This window comes from Sarcophilus harrisii, chromosome 2 (assembly GCF_902635505.1).
Source record: "Sarcophilus harrisii chromosome 2, mSarHar1.11, whole genome shotgun sequence".
In the NCBI taxonomy this organism is placed as follows: domain Eukaryota; kingdom Metazoa; phylum Chordata; class Mammalia; order Dasyuromorphia; family Dasyuridae; genus Sarcophilus; species Sarcophilus harrisii.
In genome coordinates, this window is record NC_045427.1 from 141,088,917 (window position 1) to 141,105,739 (window position 16,823).

The window sequence follows — 16,823 nt, forward strand, 5'->3', positions numbered from 1 at the left end:
CCAAATTTTTACCCTATGAAGAGAGCTGCTATAAATGTTTTTTGTACATATGGGTCCTTTTCCTTTTTTAAAATTTCTTATTGGGAATCATGCCTATTAGTGATGTTGTAAGGTCAAAGGATATGCATGTTTGGGCATATCATATCTTTGGGTATAGATCATATTTTTTGGTCATTTATCAATTGCGACATGGCTCTTATTTTTTATAAATTTGACTCAGTTCCCTTCTCTGTTTGAGAAATGAGGTTAGACCAACATTCATAAACTAAACATTATTCAGTATGTCATTGTATGAATATAGAAAAGAAAGATGGCTCTTGGTTAAACACAGTGTTGACATGAAAAGGTGTTGTTCACTGGTTGGAGAAAAAGGTCTTTTATTAATTATGACATACATAAGGGAGTTAGTGTCTGAATATAGCTTCTTTAACTAAATCAAAGAAATCTCTTGGTGGGACCAGACAGGAAGGAGACTGTCCCACCAGATTCAGTATGCAGAAACTGAGGGACCCTGGCTATTGCAGCTGCTCTTACTAAGGCCATTTAACAGCTGAGCAAGACAACAAGCCAAGAAACAGGGATGTTTTTAAAAAAGGAGGGGAGGATCTCTGTGTTACACAAATAGGGCAAGGAAAGTAATGGTGCAATAATGGGGTGGTTAGGGATGTTAAGGCAAGGAAGGCGAGGAAACTGAATGGAAGCTGCTTACTTTAGGAAACTCACTGAAGTAGGTCTTGGGGATTCATATGGGAAGGTAATTTTGTTCACTTTTCCCACACTTTGTATTTTATCTTATATATTTAAAAATATAATTCTGTGAAAGAGAATTCATGCTTCCTCAAGCTGCCTGCTCAAAGGCACAATCAGATGAGGCTAAATGGTTATGTAGAAGAAGTGGATTGTAACAGATAGAATGTTGAACTCAGACTGGATTTGAATCATGCCTCAGACTGTTAGAAACTGATCCCAAGGAAATCACTTTGGTCCTTGGTTTGTTTATCTGTAAAATGAGAGAAGTTGGATTGGATGACCTCTAAGGTCTCTTTCTGTTCCAATCTTTGATTTCTGTACATATGAGACCTTTCAAGAGGGGAATTGTCTTGAAAAGTTTAAACAGTCTCCCTTGGAGAAGGGTCTAACCTTGAAAGGAAAAAGAAATTAGCAAATAGTAAAGATAAATGAACTTCTTGATGATCTCTAAATTTGGTTCCTGCTTCATGGACATTTTTCAGGATTGGTTCCTAGTAGGAATAATGATTTAGAATGAGAACTATATAAGCAGATTTATATAAATGTCTTCTTTTATCTCACCAGAAACTTATGAAGATTTTGATACTAGAATACTTGAGGTAAGTTTTTATTTGTCAAGTATTTTTAAAGCTCCAAATGTGTACCAAGCACTGGGCCTTATAAGCATCAAGGATGCAGTGACCCAATTTTTACCTTCAAGAAGAGTTGGGGGAAATAATACTTGCATATATAAGTAAATACACAATATGTACAAGATTATTTGGGGGCTAGAACACTAATTCCAGAAGGATTAGGAAAGACCTTGTGGAGGAACTTGGGACCTGATGGGGTTTGAAGAAAATAGGATTTTAAGAGGCAGCAGTGAAGGGAGGCTGCTTTCCAAGCTGGATGGTGGCTCTGGGTGGCAGGGACATAAAATGGGATGTTTGAGGCCAGTTGTCCTGAGTTGCCGAATGCATGAAGTAATATACTGTGTAATAAGTGCCTAGTGTAGGCTGAGGTTATTATGTACAGTCTTTAAAGCTGGAGGAGTTTGAATTTAATCTTAGCAGCAATGGGTCGTATGACCTGATCAGCTATGCTCTTGGATCATCTGGGTGGCAGCTCTGTTGAGGATAGGAAGAGACAGTATAAGAGAATAAGCATTTACATATTGCCTACTGTGTGCCAGGCACCTTGGTCAGATCTTTATGATATCATGTCACTTGATCCTCACAACCACCATGCAAGGTTGGTGCTGCTATAGTCAGAATTTTGCGATTAAAAAAATGGAAGTGCATAGTAGTAAGTACCTGAAGCCATAGGCACAGTCAATACTCTGACTCCAGGACCAGCACTGGGTGGATTGGAGGGGGCAGAGGTTGGATGGAAGGGGATTAGTTGGGTGACTTTTGTACATTCTACGCAAGAGGTGGCCGTGTGAGGGGAGGGAAAGGAACACATGGTGGAGATACAGTGAGAATAAATTCAGTAGGACATGGCACTTAGATTTGATGGGAAAGGAGTGGGGGGAAAGTGAAGAGTTGAGAATGATACTGAGCTTGTAAATCTGGATAACAGGAAGGATAGATGTCTTCAACCTAAATAGGGAAATTCAAGAGAAGGATTGCTTTTGAAGGAAGCATAATGAATTCTATTTTAAACACATTGCATTTGTGATGCCTGTGGGACATGATAGGGGAGATACCCAGTAAACAGTTCGTGGTTGATTAGAATTCAGGAGAGACTGGGCAAGTCACATATGTGGGAAAGATCATTGAACCCACAGTAAATGATCAAGGATGGCACATCCATCTCTGTGCTCAATACCTTCGTAGCCCTGGCAAGTGACACAACCTTCTTAGGTCTCAGGTTCATCTTTTATAAAGTGACAGCTTTGGATAATTGGTCTCTAAGGTAACTTCTAGATCTATGGTCTTGTCCTAAGGGTTAAAGAGAAAAAGAAAAAGGGTCCAAAATAGAGCTTTGAGAGGTTCTAGACAGGCCAGAACATTACACTGGTTCCAATAAAATTCATTTTCATTCTCTCTAATAAACAGATAGATAGATCTGTCTGTCTACAGCAGGGGAAATTTTATTTTTTTTTTTCCTGCAAGGGCCATTTGGATATTTCTAAAATAATTTGCAGGCCACACAAAATTGTGAACTTACAGAGCTCAAGAAATGAGAGATTATTGTATTTAGCTTTCAGCTCAGTATTGCCTGCAGTTTCCTTAGTATTCCCCAGTGCTTATCCAGAGAGAGAATGTCTTAAAAGAATGAAATAATGCCCACTTACAAGGACCTTGTAATTGGGCAGATAATTTCAATTGGAGAGATTATTACAAGTGTGTGTATGTGTGTATATAAATACATACATACAATAAATAGATCATAAATACAAATAGTACAGAGCAATTTGGGAGGAAGGGCACTAATAGGGAGGGTCAGAAAAAGTTTTGTATAAAAATGTTTTAAGTGGGTATTAAAGAGACAGATTCTGTGAATCAGAAATGAGGAGCAAGTATATTCTAGACATGGAGGATGACTTTTGCAAAAGCACCGAAATAGGAGATAGTAACTATGTGATGATTAGAGAAATAGAGGAGGGATTATGAGACGATAGTGTATCTAAAAACTTGAGCCCTTCCTGCCTCATGTCTCTGCCCACTCTAATTCATCCTGCTCAGTTCTTGTCCTTCTCAAAGCACAAGCCCTGAACATGGTATATCCCCAAGCACAGTGTTCATGAAGCCTTTTGTTTTCAGGTAAGAAGTGTTTTTAACATGACAGCAAAAGAAGGAAGGAAGAAGTCCGTACGGGCCCTTGTTGTAGTTGGGAATGGAAAAGGAGCTGCAGGTGAGTATGGTCTGATGATGCCATATCAGAACGTGCTGGGAAATGGCCATTTGTGAGCAGCACTCTGGAAGGCCTGGTAGTTTATCAGATGATGTTGGTTTTTAACTGTTTCAGTCCTTCATCACTATCTGTTTATGTCCCTTATAAGAGCAATGAAAGTCCTGAAAATATGCTTTGTATTTTTAAATACTAAGGCAACTTATTTTACCACATCACATATTTCTTCTTTACTTTTCTTTTTTTTTTTTAATTTTTTATTTATTTTTTTAAATAGCCTTTTATTTACAGGTTATATGTATGGGTAACTTTACAGCATTAACAATTGCCAAACCTCTTGTTCCAATTTTTCACCTCTTACCCCTCACCCCCTCCCCCAGATGGCAGGATGACCAGTAGGTGTTAAATATATTAAAATATAAATTAGATACAAAATAAGTATACATGACCAAACCATTATTTTGCTGTACAAAAAGAATCAGACTCTGAAATATTGTACAATTAGCTTGTGAAGGAAATCAGTATTTCTTCTTTTCTAAAAAAAAAAAAAAAAAAAATTCTCACTTTTTACATAATTGTAGTATAGAGTGATGCTATTTTAAAATTTATAAAAATTAAAGGTTTCCATTTACATGTTGATCAAAAATTGATTTTAAAATACTTTTTTCTATGTGTGACTTTAAAATTTTCCTTATCATATTTTCTCCTCTCCATTACTTATTTTTCACAAACAAAAAGATTTATCTTTATCTCATATTACTGCTTTTCAGACACCATAGCAAAATGCAAATTAACTCAAAGACATTTCATTTCATTTTCTGGTTAACCTAGGGTTGAATTCCATATGGGAATTCTGACTAATCATGGTTTTTTTGAATATATGTATCTTTTTTGAACATTTATGATCTTTTTCGGATATGTCAGATATCTGATCTTTCATCTGATCTTTCAGCTTAAGGATATCTTTTGATTAATGGAAAATAATTTTGTGCCTCAACCCCACTGTTGTAATCTATTTTAATTTAGTTTTGAAATTTAAGAAGTATTCAGCATTTGCATAATCTGACACCCATAGAGGCCCAGGAATCCCTCATTTTCTATATTGTTCCATTGGAGTAGAACAATGAGATATTTGGGTTAAAATATGTTTCATTATCATGACATAATTTGACCGGTAGAATGAAGTAAAAGCTATTTATTTGTGCTGAGAATATCTTTTTATTAATGTTTTTTGCTTTTTCTATTGTACAGGTTTTGCTGTGGGAAAAGCCCCTGATCGGGTCAATGCTTTTAGAAAAGTATGTAGATTTCTCCTTTTTTTGAATACTTAAGGAATTAGAGTCACATTAGACATTCTAATGACCATAAAATTTTATGCAAGATGTATCTGGTGGACTTAATAGAAAGGTCATTATGTTTATCACATAAATAGCTGTTTTCAAAATTTTATGATAAGCACATTTAAAGAGATGAAATCACTTTTATAAAAATGACTTTGAGTAAATATAAATTGTAACAAAATTTAATTTTTTTTCTTGTTCTTTTTTAGGCAAAGAATAAAGCAATTCATTATTTGCATTACATAGAAAGATATGAAGACCATACAAGTATGTACTGCTAACCCTTGGTACCTAGGCATTATAATTTTTATTCTAAAGATTATGCAGGATTATATGCAATTATTAGATAAGATTTCTTGTTTAATATTACTGTTGAGGTAGAATCCACTCTTAGTTAATATAATTGGAATGATTAGTATTATATATTTATTGAATGCCTTCCATGTACTTAGTTAGTATTTACTATATCTTGGCCAGCTGCTCATGATTGTTGAATGAGAAGTTAGAATTTGGGCTCTTTGAAGGCAAGGACTTATATCCTTAGTACCAGTGCCTGGCACATAGTACATGCCTAATAAATGCTTGTTGATTGACTGATTTTTCATCATCTATATATCCTTTTCATTGTCAAACTCCCAGAAAAAGCTGTATACTTTAGTTGCTCCTATTTCCTCTCTTCCTACTCATTTCTTAATCCTTTGCAATATAGTTTCCAGCCTCATCACTCAATTGAAACGATTCTCTAAAGCCTAGTTTCTTAATCCATGGTTCCTGATCCCATATGGGGTCTCATAATTGAATATAAGGGTTACAAAATTATGATTATCAGTAAATGATTGATTTGTATACTTATTTTATATGCCTACTTAGCTGGGGGTCACTTAAAAATTTCCTGGGATGAAAAGTAGTCATGAGGGGGAAAAGTTTAAGCAGCCCTGCTTTAACACTATTAGTGATCTCTTAATCTGTTTTATACACTCCTGACTCTGTTAGCTTAGTCCCTTGCCAAATCGATTCCTCCACTTACATTCCCATCCTCTATTCCAGGCAATACGCAGAAGTGTAGACAACACTTCTTGTCTACAGTGTTGCAGGAGCCTCCTACGCATCACCCCTACCTTATGTCTTCTCTCTATACTGCATCCTCCACATAGGGAAGTTCTAAAAACCCATTTGGTTACATTATTCATATTCAGAAAGCTTCTGTGACTCCCTCTTAACAGTATGCAAAATCCTTCTGGCTCCCACCTATCTTTTCAGCATCATTATATATAACTTCCCTTCATGTTTTCTGGAGTTGAACCAATCTGATTTTCTTGCTGCTATTCATAGACAGTGTTCTGTCTCCCACCTCCATGTCTTTGTGGTGATTGCTTTTTATTCCTCGAATGCTTCCTCCATACTTCAGCCTCTTAAGCTTTGGGAGAGTATTTGGTTCAGAGTCAAATAGTGAGAACCACTTGTACAGGATTCTTTTTAAGTCAAAGCTTTATTTCATCAAAATGGGCAGGCCAAATAGCATAGGTAACTCATTGGCAGTTGGGATCAAGGAGAAGAAAGCTTGTATACCATAATTTTGGCTCTAAGCCATATTAGGATTACTAAGGCTGCTAAAAGCAGAATCTTTTTCAGACAGTAGCTCAGCCACAGGGTCTGTTAAAGGCAGTTAGTCAAAACAGGAACTTGATTATTTGGGTTACCTGGGTTCAAGGAACAGTTTACTGGGCAAGTGTTCCTTCTGTGGGCTTAGCAAATGTAAACACAGTTATGTTAGTTAGAAAAAAATGCTTATGTTAATAATTTCCATAAAGTAACCTAGGACTCAGGGTTAGGGGCCAGCATGTTCCCTACATTAATATTTGTAAAATGCTTAGCACTGGCACATAGTGGATGCTTGATAACTGCTTGGTCTCCTTCCTAATCCTTTCCCTCTAGAACTCCCAGTTAATTTTAAGGCTTAGTTCAAGTGCTACCTTTTGCAGCAGGCCTTTTCGGATCCTTCCAGCTGCTTAGTGCCTTCTCATTCCTCATTTTCCCCTCTACTCTTTCCTTCAAAGATACCTTGTATTTGTAGTGATTATTTTTGGATTTTGTGCTTAGATATGTGCCTGTTTTCCCTGATAGAATGTAATTTGCTTCAGGTCAGGGACTCTATTGTTTTTTTAGGGGGTTTTTGTCTTTGTATTTGCTGTGTATAGCACAGTACCTGGCACTTAGGAACATTGTTTAACATACTAAGGATTTAAAAAATACTTGTTGGTTGATTGATTCATACATCATCAATCTATTATGAGGGTGCTATCCTTTTGTCCAACTTTTTGTGAACTCATTTAGGGTGTTCTAGGCAGATATTGGTGTAGTTTGTCATTTTCCTCTCTGGCTCATTTCACAAATAAGAAAACTGATGCAAACAGAGTTAAGGGACTTGCCCAGGGTCACACAACTCATTTTCCTGAGTCCAGGCCTCAGATACTGTGTGACACAAGTCACTTAATCCTCTTTGCCTCAATTTTTTCATCTGTAAAATGAGTTGGAGAAGGAAATGGCAAACAATGCATTGTAGTATCTTTGCCAAGAAAATCCCAAATGAAGTCACAATGAGTCAGAAATTACTGAAGCAACTAAAGAACACAAAGAAAAGTCAACTTTTTGGGATTATCTGAAAGGGTAATGTTTTTGGAAATCTTTTAGTAAGGTTCTTGAATTTGTAAATATTCAATTTTGTTTTGGGTAAAAAAACATATCCTGTGGGTAGCTGTTACCAATTGGAGTTAAATTTGTGAACTTTCACAGATTGTTTTGTGGAAACTTTGGAGTTTTCAGAGTTATGAGTTACTTTCTGAGCCATTACATCACTATAAAAATCCATTCTCATTCTCCTGTTCCTACTCTGACTGTATATCAACACTGAATGTTGATTTTTTTTTTTAAAGGAAAAAAATCAATTAATACAGAAAAGAATTAGGTAAACTGGTAGATTTTGCACTTCTGCTTCTCCCTTTATTCCCACAGTGGTTTTCTGTGTGTGAGTAGCCACAGAAGGCCAGAAAAGTCACAAATTTGAGAGCTGAAGGCACCATAGAGGCTATCAGATCCTATATATGATAACTCTCATTCACTAAGAGCCAGGATTCAAACTCGGGTTCTTTGGCTCCAAATTCAGTCCTCTTCCTAATGGATCACTGTTTCCCAGTTATAGCAGCTCTTGGAGGAAACATGAGAAACTTTGTGCTTTGGGTTCCTTGTTGGCCATTGGCCCCAGCATGACTAGATGGAAAGGACACATCTTATTCTTTCTCCTGGATGCCCTTTAATCCTATGCCTCTCCTTTACATTGTTCTCAACTATAAGCAAATACGGCTTCTGTATCTGTGAGCAATTTCTTAAACAGACCCACCCTTACACCTCTAGTATTTCTCTTCTAACTTCTTCTCTAATTAACATTGAATAGTTGCCTCATAAATATTTATTCATTTTGTAAATGTGTAAGTCAATATTTATAAGGCTGTTATAATAATCATTTAATTTTTGTCTTTGTTATAGATGCTGTAGACCTGTATCTAATTCCTCATTCTTTTTTTATTCTAGTTTACCATGATATTTCTTTAACATTTAAGAAAACACATCTGAAGATGAAGAAGCAGCCCAGAGGTATTTAAGAAATGAATGACTTCAGAAAGTAAAATTAGAGATTCATGGAAATGAAGTAACTAGCCTGAGTTATACAATGATGCTTGTGGCCAATTTGGAATATATTTTGATAGAACCCAAATTTCATTTTTTTTTTTTTTTAATTCACACTCCTCTCGACTCATGCCCCCCAAAAACAACAACAAAAAACTCAACAGCACATTTTAAATTAAAAATAAGAAGGATAATTTCAAGCTGTGGACTTGTGTGTAGAGCCATTATCATCAATCATCAATTGAGAAAATATTAAAGATGTAATTCTAAGTTTACTTCTGAGAATATGTGTTACAGAAGTAGAGACAAGAGTTAAATGGATAGATGGGCTTGGAAGAGTAAGATGTAAGAGGTTTTTTTTTCCCCCTGAGGCAGTTGGGGTTAAGTGACTTGCCCAGGGTCACACAGCCAGGAAGTATTAAGTCTCTGAGATCATATTTGAACTCAGGTCCTCCTGACTTCAGGGCTAGTGCTTTATCCACTGGGCCACCTAGCTGCTCCTAAGATGTAAGAGTTCTATCCTCAACCTCACTGCTTTTCATAGAGTGATTATATTGTGACTTAGAATGACCCCAAGTTCTCAAAGACTGTGAGAGTGGAGGCCATTGCTTCAGAGGCTACAAGTGACAGACTCTGGATCTGTCATATAAAAACTAAAGATCATTGCCATATTAGTCACAGAATGGTTCATGTTTTGTATAGCACTTTTCAAAGAGGTATGACTGGTATCTGGAAAAGAAAAAATTTTTTCATTGTAATATGTAAATCTTGAGGGCTTTTTTGGTGAGCATTAATAAAATGGTATTTTATGAATTATATAACTTGGAAGTGTTTTATTAAAGAAATGGAAAATAATTAAAGTATAACATGGTTTATTGCCTTAATTACATTTTAAAATTCCAATTAAAAAAACAAACATATCTAACAAAAACTATTATTTTTGTCATTTTAAAAACTATTTTTATATCTGGACTTCAAGATTTAGTCCTTTATATATTTGAATGTTAGAGTTTCATTTGTAGCCTAAAATATTCCATTTTTGAAACTTTACTGTCTTTTCTATTTTAATCATAAATCTGGAGTTTCAAAGTACATACCTTAGAGGACAGATGAGGACACTGAGGCTCAGAGGAATTAAGTGATTTTCAGCCTCAGAGCACACAGGGAGTAAATAGAATCAGGATTTGAACCTAGTCCTCTTTGCTCTAAATCCATTGCCTTTGACTCTGTTTTGATGCCTTTTCCCAAAGCCATTTTTAGGAATTGAAAAAAAAATGTTATGTTTGTATGCATGTATGTATATATGTATATTTATATGTGTGTGTCTATGCATATGTATACACACAAATGTATATATGTAAAAAAAATTTTTAAAGAACTGCTTTGTAAAGTAGTCACATTCTAAGGGGCAAGTTCATATTTATGCTGAGAAGAAGTAAGAAAGGTTGGTTTCCTTTACTTTATAATTCCATACATACACTATTTTTTTTTTTAATAATTATTATGTAAAACACATTTTAAGGGGCAAGTTCATATTTATGCCTGAGAGGGAGTGAAGAAAGTTCCATTTATATACACAGTTCTGAATTTGAACAAATTTTAAACAAAATGAGTATCTGCACATACATGATATAATAGAAGAATAATATTTTATATGAAGTGATATGTTTTTTTCACAGTCACTTTATTATTGTCATTTCCCCTTTTTGTCCTATAAAAGCTCAGAGTTTATTTGCATTTCTCTCATTATTTGCGATTTGTATATTTTTTCATATGCTTGTGGGTGGCTTAATTTTCTTCCTTTGATAATTGCCTGTTTATAGCCTTTGACCTTACTAAACCATGGCTCTTGTTCTTGGATACTTGATTTAATTCCTTATATATTGTGACTATCAAACTTTTATTAGAGAAATTTGCTGCAAAGGTTTTTTCCTTTCTAATTCTAACTTCATTACTTTTGTAAAAACTTTGTGATTTTATGTAGAGACATATCATTTTCTTATTTCTTGTTTTCCAGGTTATGGTCTTCATTGTCATCGAGCCATTATTACAATTTGTAGACTAATTGGAATTAAAGATTTGTATGCAAAAGTTACTGGATCTGTCAATTTAATTAATATAACCAGAGGGGTCTTTCATGCATTATCAAGACAGGTAGGTACATATGATATTAAGATCATCTGAAAATTTTGGATTGTATTCATTGTTTTCATTATAATTCAGTGAGATCATAATGTTCAGCTGTCATTGGCATTCATGAAGTTAATACTAATTCACATGTTATACTTCAGTAGTTGTTTCTCTTGTTCACTTGTCTAAGTTGGCCAAAGATTTTAAATAAGATGGTAGTCAATTCTTCTGTTATGAGAGATGACTTTTTGGTAGGTAGAGGGGCAGTTCTAGGTGATGTAAAAACAAAACCTAACAATACATATTTATTTTGACACTAAAATGACAGTTTTTTTTGCACGTAGCTCAAAGCTGTATATGTTACTCTGTGTAGTCCTGGCCAGCAGATTGTTTATAAACGCAGTGAAGGTTGACTGTGATTCAGCTTTGGAACAAATCACTTAAGTTCTAAGGACTTTGTTTCATCATCTGTAAAGTGAGGGGGTTGGATTAGGTAAATTTTTTTTTTAGGGATCCCTTCCAGGACAAAGTGCTACTTTTTAAGAAGGTATTTCTAATTTTGATTACAAGGCTCAGCTTGGTCTCATGGATGGAAGGCTGACTTTGAAGTTAGGAAGACTTGCCTTCAAGTCCCATTTTCTGATACATACAATGTAGCCCTGGCCCAGTTACTTAGTAACTTTCCTTTCCCTCCTCTCCTCCCCCGTCCCCAGCTTTGTTCTGTTCTGCAAGGACAATTGTACATAGGGGAAAAAGAGAGTTTCCTCTTTGGGAAGTCCCTCTACCATGGCTGAACCAAAATAAAAAACATTCTTGTATGTTTAGTTATTTTAAAATAATCTTGTGTTTTCACCCTAAATCTATATACCTGGGTATCAAATAGTTATTCACATGCATTCAGATAGGCCCAAATAGATATTCCATGGAATAATTGCAGAATACTTTTCTGTAGTCAGTCTGCCCTTTGTGGGAAGTTTCTTTTCTTTTGGGGTAAGCTACGGTTATTTGTTCCCCTAGGAAAAATCGTATCCTTTTCAGATCCTTTTATCCAAGCTTTCTATGCCTCTTATTTTAGTATAATTTGCAAATGCAAGAAAAGGAAGCTAGCTTTATTTTAAATAATAAAACTGGTCCTGTTATCTATTTGTTAGCTTATATTTTTACAGTTTTTTGGGGAGCCCTGTTCGATTGATTCTTAGCAGGTGTAAGTGAAGTCTTTGGATGTCTGCAGCAAACCTTGTAAAAAGAATCTCTGCTCTTAAAAAAATCATTATCTTAAATATGGAAATATGTTTAGAAAAATTGTACATTTTTAATGTATTGAATTACTTGCTGTCTAGGGGATGAGGGGCAGGGAGGAAGGAAAATTTGGAACGCAAAAGTTTTGCAAGGATGAGTGTTGAAAACTATCTTTGCATGTATTTTGAAAATAAAAAGCTATTTAAAAATTCATTATCTTCTGAGAGATATAGACATACACACAGAGAATATAATTAAAATTTTCTTTTTTGTTGTTATAAATTTTAACAAATTATCAACAAATATAAACAACACCGCCTTCCCAGTAGTGGTGACATCACCAGATTGACCTTTCACTGTGTAATTTTTTAAAATGCTGCTTGAACTCCAACTGTGAGAGACTCAGCCAAGGACTTGCCACTTTTGGTAGCTTCGCATATAAACCATAAGTATTAGTGCTGCTCTATTTTTTCTTTGATTTCTAGAATGCAGTTATCTGTATCTTTTGAAGAAGCCAAATTTCCATTAAACATTTAATAGCAATAGCTGACTCAAACACTTTAATGTTTTTAAGCCCTTTGCATGCATTCTCATTTGAACCCAATCTTAATTATCCTCATTTTACAGATTAAGAAACTGAGACTTGGGACTCAGAATCACATACTATTCTTATTTTCTTAGCTAGGATTTGATTCCACATTTTCCTCTCTCTACATCCAACATGTCTATATAGAGTGATTTCAGATTTATAGAGCACCCCCATGCGATTTGATCTTCACAAAGATATGGTGAGGTGGAAAGTGCAATTATTGTTCCCATTTTTCAGATAAGGAAATTACTTTTGGAAATGCAGCTAACAGGTAGCAGAATTGGATTTCAAATCTAAGACTTCTGCCTTAACACCCAGAGAACTTTCTATCTACTACAGTATGTTGCCAGTCAGGAAAATATGAATCCTGTTTCAGATATTTAGTAGCTAAGTAAGTTGCTTAACATTAACTCTTAGCTTGATTTCTCATCTGTAAATGGGAATAAAATAGCACCTATGTACATGGGTTTGTGAGAATTAAATGAGGTAAAAAATGTTTGTAAAGGGCTTTGCAAACTTAAGGAATCACACAAATGTTAGCTAGTATTATTAACAATAAAACCTGTCTTAGCTTTCCCATGATAGTAGTTGCACTGTTTGTATCTGTTGAATGGAAAACCCCATGATGACAGTTGATTTAATTCTGTTCTGTAAATATTTATTGAGCTCTTGCTAAGAATGAATGAAGGAGAAAGCAAGGTTCAAAATCCTTTGCTAAATGCTCTAGTTACAAACAGAAGAGCATACTGATCCTCGCTCTTGACGAGCTCACATTCTAATGGGAGAGACAACATATGGAGATTTCTGCTGCAATTACAAAGGTCTCCATGGTTTTTTTTTTTTTTTTTTTTAATTGGCATAGCAGATGACAATGCAGCTTACAAAAACATCCATTTTTGATAATGAACCATTTGATAGGGACAAGGACTTATATGGTAAGAGTTTTATTTTTGTTGTTAACTCTTCAGTAACTATGACTGTGCTCTCTGAAATTTTGATTTTATTTATTTTATTTTTAATTTATTTTATTTATTTTTTTTGCTGAGGCAATTAGGGTTAAGTGACTTTGGGGTCACACAGCTAGGAAGTGTTGAGTGTCTTGAGACCAGATTTGAACTCAGATCCTCTTGACCCCAGAGCTGGTGCTCAATCCACTGCGCCACCTCACTGCCCCTTTGTCTTGGTAATGGAGGGGGAGAAGTCTACATACCAAATCCAGCAGAATTTGGTCTGATTGTGGTCAGATGCATGCCAATACCCAGAGCACTCACTACCCTACTCCTTTCCTAGTCTTTATTGTCTCCCTCTTTGCCCATCTCACATGCATCTAGGACAGAAGGATGCCAAAAGTCAGGAAGGTTTTATTGTAGTGAAAAACATGGTACTTTAAAACATTGTAATGATTCTTGACTGCTGACCTTCATTTTGTTTGTGGGAACTTCCTTCATGTGAGTATTTATGTTCTTTTTTCTTGGGAAGTTAATCAACAGACATGAGTCTTTCAATACACAAAAACAAAAAAGAGGAGCATATATGAAATTTTAAATTTTATTATAGTCTTTTTTTAAGTATCTGAAATTTAATACTCCACTAGTAACAAAATTTACCTGTCATATTTTTGTCCTTCACAATTTCAGTTTTCTCAACTTTTACTTTCTCTTTCTTGTCTTATATAGGAAACTCATCAGCAGTTGGCAGAGAAAAAAAGTCTTCATGTTGTTGAGTTCCGGGAGGAATGTGGTCCTCTGCCTATAGTGGTCGCCTCTCCTCAAGGAGCAATTAGAAAAGATCCTGAGCCCGAAGATGACGTGCCCGATACCAAATTAGACTGGGATGAAGTCAGGAAGAGTCAAGGACTGAAAAAATCAGTTTGGACAAACTTAAAGAGAGCTGCAACCTGAGCTTTTGTCTCCCTCTTATAGCCAAATTGGGGCATAAAAGGGGTCAACCAAAAAGACTCAAATAAGTTGTGACATGAAATTCAACTTTTCAGTAAGGAAAAAGTGATTGTCTCAGGTGGGGATAGCACAGCTGTGATTGGAATGAATGCAACTCTTTGATACTACTTCATATGGAATTCTCAGTGTATTCTTTAATTTGCTGGAAAAAAGAGTTCTAAATTCTGGATATTCTCATAAGTGCTGCAATTAGGAGCACCCCTTTTTAAAGCATGTGAGATCTCCGAGTTCAGTGTAACACTGTAATTAACTATCCAAATAAACCTGATTCTGATTTTTACAAAATTCAGTTGAAAACTCCCTCAAGCTCTGTCATTTCACCATAAATAAGGGAGATAGTAAAGATGGTTAATTTTGACACTAAGCTGGCACTATAAAAATGGAAATGCAAAGATTGGAGAAGGGAAGCATTTCTGGAGAAGGGGCAAAATTAAACATATCCAGAGGCAGATGTTTCGCAAACTAAACAAACTAGCAAGAGATCTTTCTGGTGTATCACGGATGTCAGTGTGATCGGGAAGTCCACTTGGCCTGCAATATTTAGCTCCTTGCCAGAGTCACTTAGCCAGGTGGCTAGGTGCAGCTAGGTGTGTTGGAATCTTGTCTCAAGCACTAGTTTATATAATCCTAAACAAGTCACTAAATCTCTCAGTCTGTTTCCTTATTTATAAAATGGGGGTCAGCTATTTCACGGGGTTGTTGTGAGGATCAAATGAGTAATGTAAAATGCACTTTGCAAATTTGGAAAGCACTATATAAATGCTGACATCATCATCATCATCATTATTGTTATAGACAACAGGACTGAGTAGAGCACAGCCTCAGCCCTATTTCAGCTCAGAGTGGTCCACAGGAGATCTTCCAAAGGTGCTGCTAAGGTACAGAGGAAGGGAGGTAGATGAGTTGATCACACTTGTTCCTGTAACACAGGGGAAGGAAGTGCCATGAGTGAAAATGAAATGACTGGGCAGAGGGCTAACCACTGTTTGTTATCTCTCCAAGTTATGATTGTCTTATCATACTATAGCATCATAGAAATCCTATGCCTACTTTGCCAATATGGTACCTGGAAATTAGGTATAGTTTCAGTAGCTGCATAAAAGGAAAACATGAATAATCTGCTATTTTATTACTCAGAAGAGAAAATGTATCAGCTAGGTAACAGCTGGTCAGCATTTGGGGATGTCTGACCTCCTCTCCATAGGGGCGGCTTCGCTGGATGATGGTTAGGGGGTCTGGATTGGAAGCAGGGCCAGTGATCTTGCATGGGGGAGAATGATGTGCTGGTATTTCTGGAACTCCTGAGCTTATCTGCCTATAGGTGTCCATTTATTCAGCAATTGGTGTTCGTAGATGTAGATTACTGATGGATGAACTGAGTGAACTACCGATTGAAGCATGTCTAGTTTTTTTGACTTTTGTGTATGATTAAACCAAGATTGGCTTTCTTAGCTTATTGCCCTGAGAAGGTCAACAGAATTTTCCTGTGAGATTCTTCACCTTTTCTGTGTAGTTCTTGGTTATTTCTTAAGCAAGGCAGGACAGCTAATCTATTGGGTCAGGGAGAAAGAATCTGAACAGTGGTCCTGAAGAGAGCATCATACTCTTTAATGCTGTCTATTCACCTCCCAATAAGGTAGAAACTGACAAGTTTTCTGGGCTGGTTTTCTAGGATAGAATTATACTACTGTTTTCTTGAGTTGTGTTCATTTTTTAATTGTTATTTAAAAATTTTCAAATAACGAATACTTTTACCAATTAATCTCTGTCTCTGTCTCCGCAACCTCACTGAGCAAATTAAAAAAAAAAAAAAAAAGCTTAAAAAGCAGTCCTTCAGGAAAGTAGATTCTAACATTAGCCATGCCAGAAAAGGTTCCTTTCAGTGTTTTTGATTATCACCTCTGTCAGGAGGTGAATATCATATTTCATTAGACTTGTGGTTTATCATTGCATTGAACAGCGTTCTAAAGCCTTTCACATTTGTTTTTCTATGTGATGTTATCATTGTATAAATTGTTCTTCATTCTGCTCACTCTGCTCTGTGTCTATTCGTAAAGGCTCTCCCAGCTTCCCTTGAAATTGTTTATTTCATTATTTATGGCACAATAGTCTGTGATTTCATGTAGCACAATTTATCCATTCCCCAATAGGAAGACTGAAGTCTCTTTAGTTTCCAATTTTGGACTAAAAATTGGATTTATAGCTGGGTTAGAAGATATGCTTTATTTGGCAACTTTCTGGGCATAGATTAATTGTATTTAAAGGAGAGAACAAGAGCTAGGTGAGTCAGCCTCTTCA

General features: G+C 35.7%; 1 protein-coding gene across 1 annotated transcript in view; it reads left to right on the forward strand.

The window, feature by feature from the left end:
- Positions 1-14,810, forward strand: part of MRPS5 (mitochondrial ribosomal protein S5) — a 29,852-nt gene extending 15,042 nt beyond the window's left edge. The window contains exons 6-12 of the mRNA XM_003758107.4: positions 1,315-1,349; positions 3,498-3,588; positions 4,837-4,883; positions 5,135-5,192; positions 8,514-8,576; positions 10,627-10,763; positions 14,244-14,810. Coding sequence (XP_003758155.1) covers positions 1,315-1,349; positions 3,498-3,588; positions 4,837-4,883; positions 5,135-5,192; positions 8,514-8,576; positions 10,627-10,763; positions 14,244-14,468 — 656 coding nt within the window. The 3' untranslated portion in view covers positions 14,469-14,810. The remainder of the gene's footprint in view (positions 1-1,314; positions 1,350-3,497; positions 3,589-4,836; positions 4,884-5,134; positions 5,193-8,513; positions 8,577-10,626; positions 10,764-14,243) is intronic.
- The last annotated feature ends 2,013 nt before the right edge of the window (positions 14,811-16,823 follow it).